Here is a 13321-nt window from a genome sequence, read left to right on the forward strand (position 1 = left end):
TTCTCAGTCATAAGTTGGCAGGAGGTATACCCTGTTTTCATCTACAATCTCTGGCACTGATATCGCACTGTGGCTTCACGCATGGTGGAGCTAGGCCAGCAACAGAGAGTTCCACTGGGCGGCAGCACCAGGCTGAAGATGACCTCAATAGTCATGGAGCGTGAGCCAGGTTGTGCTTTATAGCATCTGTCTGCTTCTTTACCACTGTGACTTGCTGGGTAAAGGCCTCCACCGCTTCATCAAACAGTCCTGTTTGGGAGATAGGACTGTCATCTCCGCAAACTCCAACCATATGTATGGTCCTGCACCAGCATTGTGGCCATCACCAGACCAAGAACTTGTGCCATGACTTTGGTGACCCAGATGGAGAGATTGATCAACCTACACAGCCCTCTGATACCGCTTTTCTAACGGGGATGGTGCTGGTGCTGGACTGTGCTTTTCCACTCAAAAAACCCCAACGATTTAGGGTCCGAACCAGCCCCTAAACCTTGCTGGTCTCGAAGTCAGAAGTCAGAAGTCAGTAGGCAAAGCTTCCACTACAGACCGCAGTTTGAAAGGAGCCATTTTTAAAAGTCGTCAGATTCAGATAAATTAACAACATTAACAATAATAATTAAATATGGCAGTTCAGCAGTGGTCAGTGGAAGAAACCAACACTCTCCTTCCACAAGAGATAACAAGCGATTCTGGTCACATGCTGATGACGTAGAGGGTTCTGCTCTTTACCAGTGGAAACGCAAGCTGGTTCTGAGTGAGTACCACTCTTGGCCAAGCACTGGCACCGACACCAGCTCCAGTGGAAAAGCAGTATGAGGGCCTTCAACCCTGTAGCCTAGGGTGACTGCAGTATGGCCAAGGAATGATCTGGATACAGCGTAAGCTCACACCGCTATTGACAATGCAAAATAAGAAGATATCATCAGAAAACGAGACCAGCAGTAGTGGGGGAAGACATGGTTCAGGTAAGGGACCCCACTCAATCCCAATGTCTACGGCTGCCCAAGTGGCTAGGGCTAGGGAAGCCGTCGATCTTAACCACATTTTTTATTACTGTTTCCAAAAACAGACTCACCTACTGCCTTTAAACTTCACATTACAGTATACTTGTCACATACAACAAAGCACCAAGGTATAACCATGGTGTTTTGAACATGAATGCAACACAAAAGCTCCCTTTATTCTATAGCTTCAGCTTATATTTATTTTTGTACAATTGTGTGATGCCCAAGACTTACGGTGAAACCTCCTGAGACAGTATCATAAACAAAATGAGCATTAATATGGATTTAAATAAATTTTTTGTCAAAGTCGATGATTGTACGGAAAAATTTGGTTGGATATTACCATCAGTTTCATTATATAATTATATTATACTTCTAGATTTGTATATAGCAGGACTGTAGAAATGTTTTGAAAGCTCTGGCTTTATTCCAAAAAAAGAGACCCACACACAAACTACTATTGTTATTATTATCTTTTATTATAGTTCTCTACATAAGAAGTGCAAATACATGTTTATAAACCATTAGAGGAGTGAATGTTATCCAAATCTGCCTTCATCACCTTAAATAAAATACATTCTATCTTGTCACTGATATAAAGAAAATATCATGAAAGATTATTTAGTATAAAAGCTTTAGATAAGAATTGTAAAACTCTGAAATAATGATTGCATCAGTTATTTGCATAGTCAATATTGGTTAAGCCTAAGAGTGTAAGGCACATGTGAAGAAACTAAAGAAAGTGAGTGAGTTTATAAAACAGGAAGTGTTTGAAGAACAAAGTTCGGTTTAAAAAGAAAAGCCACAAACACTTGACAAATTTGTCCATTGGCTCTGTAACAATATTATATATTTTATATTAATGCAGAATGAAGAATTAACCTTCAAAACAAAGTGAATGGTGACCTTTGCCACTGTTTATCTCAAAATTTCAGATGCTGCCCCAGTTTTTGTCAGCAAATTCAATACTAACGTGAAAGCTTAAACAAGATATTTTGCAGACACAAGCGCATGTTTTTGAAAATATAGCACTGTTTTACAGTGCTGCAGGCCACGCAGTTACGAACAAGAAGAAAACAAACCTAAAAAGCAAGTGTTCTCAATGTTTATTTTTTTTCTAATTCACAGTAAATCTTTGTGCGTAATGTGAAAAAATTAAGTTAGTACTCTCCTGAGAGAGACAAAGCAACCTATTGCCAAGCAAAAGATATGCATGTACCTAAACTGCGTTTTCTACATATTACAAAAGTGCAAGAGCTAAACAGATTGATGACCAAGGCAACTTAGTTAATATAACTAACAACTATTCTGAACCACCAGTGTTTTTGATTTTGCCTTTGCAAAACAAGGCCTTTGTAGAGAAACTATCTGCAGATGTCTTTCCCAGAATGCCACAATCACTTGGCAATAAGATTTGGCTTCAGCTGAGAGGTTTTCAAGCCAGCTGGCTGTAAAGTTCAATGTTCTTGCTGATAACACTGTAAGTGAGAGAGAAGGAGACGTGTGCGGGGTGAGGGAGGTTATCCCAGCAGGACTCTTTGAAGGCGATCGGCAGGCACGCTGTTGTCGTCGTCTGAGTCGGCGTCGCTCTGAGGGTTGGAGCTGCAGGGAGAGGTGCATTCTGGGGAGCACAGGTAGTGCATCAAGGGCAGGCGATACTTCCCACAGAAATCCACAAACTTGATGTGACGAACGCACGAGTCGAAGTAAACACCTGGGAATGAGGTGGTGAGATAAACCTTGGTTAGAAAACCTTTTATATTGACGAAAGGCCATTGACTTAATTATAATGATAAAGATATCGACTTCAAATTTGTCTAAAATTAAAAGAATAGCAGAGTTCACACCACAACTGTACTATATTTTCCAGCCTTTTTGTGTATTTGAACCCTTTCCAACAATGACTGTATGATTTTGAGATCCACTCAGGGACTCATATGCAACTATTACAGAAGGTTCAAACACAAATGCTCCAGAATGAAATACAATGAATGAGCCGGGGGTGAAAACTTTTGTGGAATCGCAAGCTGTGTACATTATTATTTTTTCATTTAGTACTGCCCTTGAGAAGATACTTACATGTCTCCCAGAAGACCAAAATAAGTTACATTTTCCCTGATCTTCAAATTCAAAAAGTTTTCACCCCCAGCTCTTAAAGGAACACTCTTTTGAAAATAGGCTCATTCTCCAACTCCCCCCGAGTTAATAAGTTGAGTTTTACTGTTTTGAAATGCATTCAGCCGTTTTCCTGTTCTGGCGATATCACTTTTAGCATAACTTAGCATAGATCATTGAATCCTATTAGACCAAAAATGACCAACGAGTTTCGGTATGTGTCCTATTTAAAACTTGACTAGTAGTTATATTGTGTACTAAGATTGGCGGAAAATGTAAAGCTGCGATTTTCTAGGCCGATAAGATTAGGAACTACACTCCCATTCCGGTGTAATAGTCAAGGAAGTTTGCTGCCATAATATGTACGCAGTAGGCGCAGTAATACCACGCAGCACCTGAAGTTCGGTCACAATTTCAAAAAGCCAGTCACATTGGCAGTTATCTAGCTGGGAACTAATTTTAGGCGCTGCGTGATATTGCTGCGTCCACGTTACGGCAGCAAACTTCCTTGACTATTACACCGGAATGGGAGAGTAGTTCCTAATCTTATCGGCCTAGAAAATCGCAGCTTTACATTTTCCGCGGATCTTAGTACACGATATAATTACAGAAGAGTCAAGTTTTAAATAGGACAAATACCGAAACTCGGTGGTCATTTTTGAATGCGATGCTGTGTTGGTCACATAGGATTCAATGATCTATGCTAAGCTATGCTAAAAGTGATATCGCCAGAACAGGAGAACGGCTGAGTGGATTTCAAAACGGTAAAACTCAACTTATTAACTCGGTGGGAGTGGAGTTTTTCCAAAAAAAAGTGGAGTGTTCCTTTAATGCATGGTTTCCTTCTGGATCATCAGTGAGTGTTTGAACCTTCATTGTTGGAAAAACCAAAGAATTTGTGGGACCTGAAGGATTTTTCTGAAGAACAGCAGGCAGTTTAACTGTTCGTGACAAACAAGGGACTCATGAACAACTATCACTAAACAAAAAAAAACAGCAGTGGATCATTCAGGTAACAACACAGTATTAAGAATCAAGTGTATGTAAACTTTTGAACAGGGTCATTTTTTTTATAAATTCTTATTTATAAAATAGCTTATTCAGGTCAGTACTAAATAAACAATAACAGGCATTTTGTATGATCCCTCTTATTTTGGTAAAATAACATTTTGCAGATATTGAAAGGGGGGTGTAAACTTTTGACCTCAACTGTAATACTCAAAAAAAGCCACATTTGGAAGATCATACAGGTTTCAAACGACATATACATAAGTAGATAATGACATAATTTTCATTTTTCAGTGAACCATTTCATTAAATGAGAGAAAATTATTCAACATGATCAACATTCAAAATTGTCAAAAACTATCCACAAGCACAAGCTGGAATTCCTGCTTAGCAGGTTGTGTCTGCCGAACTAAGTACATTACGTTACCTAACCACATAACATGTAGCATCTTATATTTCTGATAAACAGAATACACTCTAATTTTCATGCTGAAACAAGCATTTTTCTGTAAAACTTCTTTTAAACAAGATATAATGTGAAAAGTCCTTTAACAATAAACATGAATTAAATAAATAAATGACATTCATTGTTTCTAAACTCTCTAGATACTATTATAAGTGTAGTATATCTAAAAAAAATGTGTCTTTCTATCAGGTTTCTTCTCCCACCTGCACACTTGGGGTTGGGGCACTTGCTGGCCATGTCTAGGTAGTAGACTAGATGGCTTGGGAGGTCTTTATGCGAGTATAGAAGGTTCTTGCTTTTGACGGTTCGGCCAGCCAGCTCCAGTAGCGACGGGGGGTCGTAGGTCATGTCCTTGACGAAGCGTACGACCAAAGGATTGCCTCTGAGACTGAGCTCCTGAAGATGCACCAGGCTCAGGATCTCTCTCGGAAGATACGTCAGCAGGTTATTATGCAGACTAAGAGAGCGCAGGGAATGGAGCCTGTGAGGGAGGAAAGAACAGCAGGACAGACAAAAAACATTTTTAATATTTCTTTTATAATTATTACTACTTAAATAACTAGTACAAATTACTAAGCATTGTAATATATCATAGAATATTAATACATATTATATATTATATGTATTACATATTAAATACCTTATTGTTATGTGACCCTGGACCACAAAACCAGTCTTAAGTAGCACAGGTATATTTGTAGCAAAAGCCAAAAATACATTGTATGGATCAAAATGATACATTTTTCTTTTATGCCAAAAATCATTAGGATATTAAGTAAAGATCATATTTCATGAAGATTTTGTGTACATTTCCTACTGTAAATATACAAAAACTTAATTTTTGATTAGTAATATGCATTGCTAAGAGCTTTATTTGGACAACTTCAAAGGCGATTTTCTTAATATTTAGATTTTTTTTTGCATCTTCAGATTCCAAATTTTAAAATAGTTGTATCCTGGCCAACTATTGCGCAAATCATGCATCAATAGAAATTCAATTTCATAAAATAGACCCTTATGACTGGGTTTGTGGTCCGGGGGTCACATATTATATGTAAATGACATATTAATTACATCATAATATTTGTTCGGGATATCTAAGAAGAATCAATATAAGCTATCATTAATTAACTATTATACTTTTTGTTAACATTTTACATAATATTCTATATTTTCTGTTTCATTTTAGTTAAAGTTTTAGTAATTGTGGTGTTTTCATCAATTTTATTACTTTTTATATATTTTTATTAAGTTTTAGTTTATTAACTTTTTAGTACTAAACGAAAATGAGAATTGTTGCCTTGGCAAGTAGCTGAAATAAAATCTATTTATTTATTTACTTTTATAGTTTCAGTTAACGATAATAACCCTGATGATCTGTTAAATACTCATCATCAAAATAAATGCAATTTTTTATTTTTTTTTTACCAAACTGTGCAGCCCTAAAGGACACTTTGTTAACAAGCATTAACGCAATATCTCAGACTTACTTGTTGAGTTGAGGTGGGACGCTCTGGATGCGATTATCACACAGAACTAGGTAACTGAGGCAGGGTAAGTTAGCTAGTTCACCAGGGATGGAGGAGATCTGGTTACCGCCCAGATACAACAGCTCTAAGCTAGAAAGAGAAAGAAGGGTTTAGAAACAAAACAGATGTCAAAATAGTCACAAAACCACAGTGAGAACAGTTATACATTAATATATTTCATACAGTAACTAATTTTATTTACCTATTTGGGCCTCTATGTTAAGTACATTTAAAAAAAACAACAGTGATTCTGCCCTATGGTTACTGCCACTGATAAAAGATAAAGTGGAAGTTTTTTTAACCTGCTAAGGAAGCCACTAACACGCAAAGGCTATGAGGAAATCACTAAACCTTCAGCTGTTTTTCAGCCAATATAGATCAATGTTTCACGATAAAGAAGATATCTTCCGCAAACATCACGTTTGTTGTGTCACAAACACTTCCGTCCTAGACAACACACGTACACTAGTTTAAGTACATTGTTTTGTCTTGTTTGCCTTAAATCAAAGTTTGTAACATTGTGCTTCCTCACAGCTGATTTAGTTTATAGCTTAGAATCTCTATTGAAACATTTTTCAAACCCCATGGAAATAAAAAGGGATTCTTTCTCTACAAAAGAACGAGGCACTGAGAGCACAGTACTGAGTAAGAGATCTACCGTGTTACCCTACTGGCCACTTTGTCCATTTGTTGTCCTCCCTGAAGAGAGGCATTCATTTTTACTTCAATACCTCATTCCTTTCGCCAGCCCATCTCGGCTTAGTCTCTACAATTACCACAGCAGGCAGAGATGGCAAAGGGGAAAAGAGGCCCAGATCTCTCGAAAAAGGACCAACTCTGAGTGTAATGTGGGCCAACAGGACACATCGCCTTATGATGGGATGGCTCGCAGCCAAGTCAGCCTCGGCAGACTCACGGTTTCAGCACGGCTCTACTGAGGCCACATGGCAAACTGATCCTCTCTGAGAGCTTCCTATTCACTCTCACTGTCACAGCGTGAGCCAAAGCCCAAATCAGAGACTTTACTGTGGTTAGCTCAAAAGAAGCACTTTACTGTCATGACATTACAACTGGATTTTGGTATAAGCAGATAGTTGTATTATAAGCACACTACCGTTTAAAAATACAGTAAAAATAGTATTATTGTGAAATTACAATTACAATTTCAAATAATTGTATTAGAATTTAATATATTTTAAAATGTGATTTATTCCTGCAATGCAAAGCTGAATTTTCAGTAACATTACTGCAGTCTTCAGTCACATGATCTTTCAGGTCTTACAGTTGCAGACTACATGTAGAATGTATGATGTTTAACTACTATTTTCCATATCAGTCATTGCCACAATCAGTTAATAACATAACATATAATCATCAACCACTGGGCTCATAGACCGTGAGTCACGCTCTAGTAATTCAATTTTCGAGATATAATGAAAGGTGTTTATTAATATGCACGTGTCTGATAATTAGGACAATACTGATAAGGTTCAGAATGAACTTGGCAACATAAGGAAGCAGATATTTGGTAAACAACGGTTAGGCGGAGAACTGGTAAACACTTCCAAGCCTTGAACCAAATGAACCAACTTCGAGATAAATCGCAACTTTGCGGGGAGAAAATTTGCATATAAAAACTGAAAACAAGACAAACAGTCGTGGCCAAAAGTTTTGAGAATTACATAAATATTGGATATTGGAAAAGTTGCTGCTTAAGTTTTTATAATCACAATTTGCATATCCTCCAGAATGTTATGAAGAGTGATCAGATGAATTGCATAGTCCTTCTTTGCCATGAAAATTAACTTAATCCCGAAAAAAACTTTCCACTGCATTTCATTGCTGTCATTAAAGGACCTGCTGAGATCATTTCAGTAATCGTCTTGTTAACTCAGGTGAGAATGTTGACGAGCACAAGGCTGGAGATCATTATGTCAGGCTGATTGGGTTAGAATGGCAGACTTGACATGTTAAAAGGAGGGTGATGCTTGAAATCATTGTTCTTCCATTGTTAACCATGGTGACCTGCAAAGAAACGCGTGCAGCCATCATTGCATTGCATAAAAATGGCTTCACAGGCAAGGATATTGTGGCTACTAAGATTGCACCTAAATCAACAATTTATAGGATCATCAAGAACTTCAAGGAAAGAGGTTCAATTCTTGTTAAGAAGGCTTCAGGGCGTCCAAGAATGTCCAGTAAGCGCCAGGATCGTCTCCTAAAGAGGATTCAGCTGCGGGATCGGAGTGCCACCAGTGCAGAGCTTGCTCAGGAATGGCAGCAGGCAGGTGTGAGCGCATCTGCACGCACAGTGAGGCCAAGACTTTTGGAAGATGGCCTGGTGTCAAGAAGGGCAGCAAAGAAGCCACTTCTCTCCAAAAAAAACATCAGGGACAGATTGATCTTCTGCTAAAAGTATGGCGAATGGACTGCTGAGGACTGGGGCAAAGTGATATTCTCCGATGAAGCCTCTTTCCGATTGTTTGGGGCATCTGGAAAAAGGCTTGTCCGGAGAAGAAAAGGTGAGCGCTACCATCAGTCCTGTGTCATGCCAACAGTAAAGTATCCTGAGACCATTCAAGTGTGGGGTTGCTTCTCATCCAACGGAGCGGGCTCACTCACAATTTTGCCCAAAAACACAGCCATGAATAAAGAATGGTACCAAAACACCCTCCAACAGCAACTTCTTCCAACAATCCAACAACAGTTTGGTGAAGAACAATGCATTTTCCAGCACGATGGAGCACCGTGCCGTAAGGCAAAAGGGATAACTAAGTGGCTCGGGGACCAAAACGTTGAAATTTTGGGTCCATGGTCTGGAAACTCCCCAGATCTTAATCCCATTGAGAACTTGTGGTCAAACCTCAAGAGGCGGGTGGACAAACAAAAACCCACTAATTCTGACAAACTCCAAGAAGTGATTATGAAAGAATGGGTTGCTATCAGTCAGGATTTGGCCCAGAAGTTGATTGAGAGCATGCCCAGTCGAATTGCAGAGGTCCTGAAAAAGAAGGGCCAACACTGCAAATACTGACTCTTTGCATAAATGTCATGTAATTGTCGATAAAAGCCTTTGAAGTGTATGAAATGCTTTCAGTACATCACAGAAACAAGTGAAACAAAGATCTAAAAGCAGTTTAGCAGCAAACTTTGTGAAAACTAATATTTGTGTCATTCTCAAAACTGTAGTAGATATCTGATAGCATTTAAGCTACACTTCAAGCTATATCCCATGGGTCCTAGTGCAGACCATTTTGTGCTGGGTTCCTAACTGCTCAGGACACTGTTCAGTTGGCACTTTGATGGAACGTACTGAGAAAGAGCTCTGGAACACGCTAAAGAAGCTGACATATGAAGGGAACACGAGAAGATAATTCATCAACATGACCTCTTTTTTTGCACATGTTGCACTTTGTTCAGAGCACAAGGTATAAACAGGGAAAAAAGGCAGCCTTGTCTTTTGGATCATGCACTTCTGAAGTTGCATCAGCCGGAACATAATGATTTACTTTGCAACAGAAGAACAGCATGTTACATTCCCAGTTATTAACTGATGAATTGTGTCAGGTCTAATTTCACATTTCTCCACTGTTCTATTTTCTGGTATTTCTGTGGTGCAGTATAGAAAGCATATGTATTAGTATGGAACAGACATCCAGAATGGAATATTAGAGTCCCTAATAAATTAAAGATGAAAGATGAGTCCTTTTTCTGCTTTAATATGAAAGTAAAATTATCAGTGACTGATCACAGGTCATATTATTTCAGAAGATTTATTACCAGTCATACTTTTGGACAAGTTGTGTAACTTATGCAGACTTCATATCCGGCTTCACATACCTCTACAGTACCTCTTAAAATCCCTGCTGTTGTGAAATCAGCTGTTTTGACATCAGGACTCAGTCAAAACCGCTGCTTTCAAACAACACATTTGCTCCTCATCTTTCTACAAATAACCAGTAATCTACAGCTTTAACCTTAAAACACCTATAATCAGTAAACCTACACATCAGCTGGGCCATTTGTGACCATGGAGCACAAAACCAGTCATAAGGGTCAATTTTTGAAAGTGATACAAGCTTTCCATTGATGTATGGTTTGTTAGGATAGGACAATATTTGGTAGAGATACAACTATTTGAACATCTGGAATGTAAATGGAAAATATTGAGAAAATCGCCTTTAAAGTTGTCCAACTGAAGTTCTTAGCAATGCACATCACTAATCAAAAATTAAGTTTTGATATATTTACAGTAGGAAATCGACAAAATAACTTAATGGAACATGATCTTTAATTAACATCTTAATGATTTTAATGATTAATCTGTCATTTTGACCCATGCAATGTATTTTTGGCTTATGCTACAAATATACCCATGCTACTTAAGACTGGTTTTGTGGTCCAGGTTTTGAACTCTGTAACTTTAGATATATGCTCTGGTTAATTCAGACACTTAAATTATAAGTGTCTCAGACACAGACAACAGGACAGAAATAAAGAGTAATAATAAAATAATATGATCAGTGAGGGTGTTGCTGCAAAAATGCACATTAGGTATGTTTACCTTCAGTCTATTTCATTAATCCAAATTAATCCAATCGGATTTTCGGATTGTACATATGTCTTACATGCATTTATGAACAAATCTTCATAAATGTAGCGCCACTGTGATAATTGTCACTTTTGCTTTGATGACATATCTAAAAAGAAAGCTGACATGTATGTCAGAAAAGATTTTTTAACAAATATTTAGTAACATTTACTATTATGTGAATATGGTGTTGCACATGCGCACAAGGTATTTTTAATCAGATTTTTTAAAAAGTCGGATTCAAGTGTTTGCATGGTCAATTTTTTCCAATTTATCATACTGCACCATTTCTTCCAATCCACCAGTGTTGCCAAGTCTGCGGTTTTCCAGCAGAATTGGGATACGTTAACACTGTTGCTGCAGGCTTTTTTCATGTCTGCGGGTTAAAGCGACCACAATAACGTGATATTTAGCTCCTGGAATGGGTTAGTTGTGAGTAGCAATTGGGCAGGTTTTGATGCGAAAACCTGGCAACCCTTCGGATTTTCAGTCCAATTTAGCCATCAATCTAACATTACTATTACTAACATTATGCGTAAACACCACTGTTAAATATAACAACTAACGCCACAAGGATTTGACTTTATGTACTGAATCAAATAACCATTTTAATCCTTATAGCACATTTTTAAAAAAATTTTTACACGTATTGATATTTACTGTCTTTCCCACCTAAAGTGATGTCACTTCCTGGGGCATGACTGTGACCTCATTACATGTATGTTGGCACTCAGGTAGGCTAAATTACACAAATAAAAAAATATATATTTTAAATTAATATTATCAAGTAATTTGTGTATTTGTAAAACACTAAGTTTTCTATTTTATCCAACAAACTAGGACATATAGTGACACTGAACTAACGGGAATGACCCAGAAAGTTAAGCTATTTAATCTTAGACTTTAATAACACTGAGCAAACGTGACAAGTGCAAAGTGTAATATGGCAGTTCTCCAAAAAGTAGTTGCCTCGACATGAGATCCCTACCTAGGCTGCTCGTAATGTTTTGAGACAGTCAAGGTGCGTACAGATGTTCGCGTATTACCTGGCGAGACTCTCAATCTCCGCTGGGATGCTCTTCAATCTGTTTCCTCCCAGCGACAGAGACTGTAGTCGCAGCAGCTGCAGACACTGGCTCGGCATCTCCTCAAACCTGTTTCCGCTAAAATTCAACACTTCCAGCTGGAGAGAGCCAAAGTCTTTAGGCAGAGAAAACTCATTTAAACGATTATTCTTGGCTATGAGGGTCTTGAGTTTGGTCAGTCGGGTAATGTCCTCGCAGATGGCCGACAGCGTGTTGTTACTGATGTCGAGAAACTCCAGGTTAGAGAATAAAGAGATGGACTCGGGCAGAACCGTCATTCGGTTGTAACACAGGTAAAGTTGCTTCGTGTCTTTCCGACGTTTATCGCTGAGCGTGTCCAAACTGTTATTGTTGAGATTCAAACGGGACAAGTCTAAAACACCCTCGCTGCTGCTGCTGCTGCTGGCTCCTTCAAAAACCTCCATTTTAATAGCGGATAATGTAAGAGACCCTCTTCTGGTTCAAGCTGTTTCCCAACACTTCGACTGAGTTTACTTCCAACGCCGAGCGTCCCGAACTTCCATGTGTAACCTAAATAATTCGACCTAATGGCAGCATTCACACATTAGTCATTATCAAAGACGGTCCATCAAGCGTTCACTATTTAACATTCATGTTTCGGGGCTCAGCTAGAGTTTGGCTCCGCCTGACTGAATTAACCCTTTACTAGAACCAGCGAGGGAAAAACACCGAAATCTAAATTGCCTAACATGTTTACTACTATAAATAACGCGAACAAACTTTACTTTCTTCTCTTCAAGAACGACATCTCCAGTCTGCTTTCTTTAAAGTCCATGAAAACGTCTATTTTCTTTAGTTTCTAGGGTCCTTTTGCTGCTTATGCAAGCACAGCTTAGATTTCATTATGCAAGAAGTCATTGAGTTCCTTTACTTAACCCATTATCTATTTTATCTACAGGGACAGTTCCAGGTGGTAGTTTTCATGAATTTGGAGAATACAAGGCAGATATTTGTCAAACAAATCATGTTTTGTAATTGGTTTTCCCCAGAAACTAGTGTTTGATAGCTAAATATGCACTGCCAGTCAAAAGTATGATGAACGTATGATTTTTTTTTTCTAAAAAAAAAAAAAAATCTTTTCTGCCCACCAAGCCTGCATTTATTTGATCCAAAACGTTGAAAAAAAAATACTATTTAAAATAACTGTTTTCTATTTAAATATATTTGAGATTTCTAGCAGATTTTTAGATTTTTTTTATAGACCTTTTTCCTGAGTAAACGATGAGCGCCGCCATTACGAATTCTAACGTCAGATTGAATGCTTTTCTGTTCCGGTTTCCATAGGAACCCATTCAAATAGCGTCCATCTGTTTTTAATGTAGCTAACGTCCGCTGGTTCGTGTCATCTACACACTCATTAAAGTGAGGCACTGACAAATGACGGTCATTGTGACATTGCCAAGTGATGGCGCTATGGAGCCATGTGCTTTTTAAAAACATTTGAATAGGTTTAACATTTTATTAGCTCGGAATATACCCTAATGTGACTAGAAACAATGCAG

At 38.2% G+C, this 13321-nt stretch overlaps 1 protein-coding gene across 1 annotated transcript; it reads right to left on the bottom strand.

Annotated features, from left to right (window-relative positions):
* Nucleotides 1–1462: 1462 nt before the first annotated feature.
* On the bottom strand, nucleotides 1463–12529 carry lrrc58b (leucine rich repeat containing 58b). The gene is made up of 4 exons (XM_073845787.1): nucleotides 11760–12529; nucleotides 6084–6212; nucleotides 4797–5074; nucleotides 1463–2718 (listed from the first exon to the last, which is right to left on the bottom strand). The coding sequence occupies exons 1-4, from the start codon at nucleotides 12221–12223 to the stop codon at nucleotides 2525–2527; spliced, it is 1065 nt and encodes a 354-aa protein (XP_073701888.1). The 5' UTR covers nucleotides 12224–12529; the 3' UTR covers nucleotides 1463–2524.
* Between the last annotated feature and the right edge of the window lie 792 nt (nucleotides 12530–13321).

This window comes from Garra rufa, chromosome 8 (genome assembly GCF_049309525.1).
Source record: "Garra rufa chromosome 8, GarRuf1.0, whole genome shotgun sequence".
Classification (NCBI taxonomy): Eukaryota; Metazoa; Chordata; class Actinopteri; order Cypriniformes; family Cyprinidae; genus Garra; species Garra rufa.

Coding starts and splice junctions, on each gene's coding strand:
- lrrc58b (XM_073845787.1), bottom strand. CDS start 12,223: ATGGAGGTTTTTGAAGGAGCCAGCAGCAGCAGCAGCAGCGAGGGTGTT. Junction 6,213..11,759: donor GAGATTGAGAGTCTCGCCAG/GTAATACGCGAA, acceptor TTCTCTTTCTAG/CTTAGAGCTGTTGTATCTGG. Junction 2,719..4,796: donor CCCCAACCCCAAGTGTGCAG/GTGGGAGAAGAA, acceptor CCTCATTCCCAG/GTGTTTACTTCGACTCGTGC.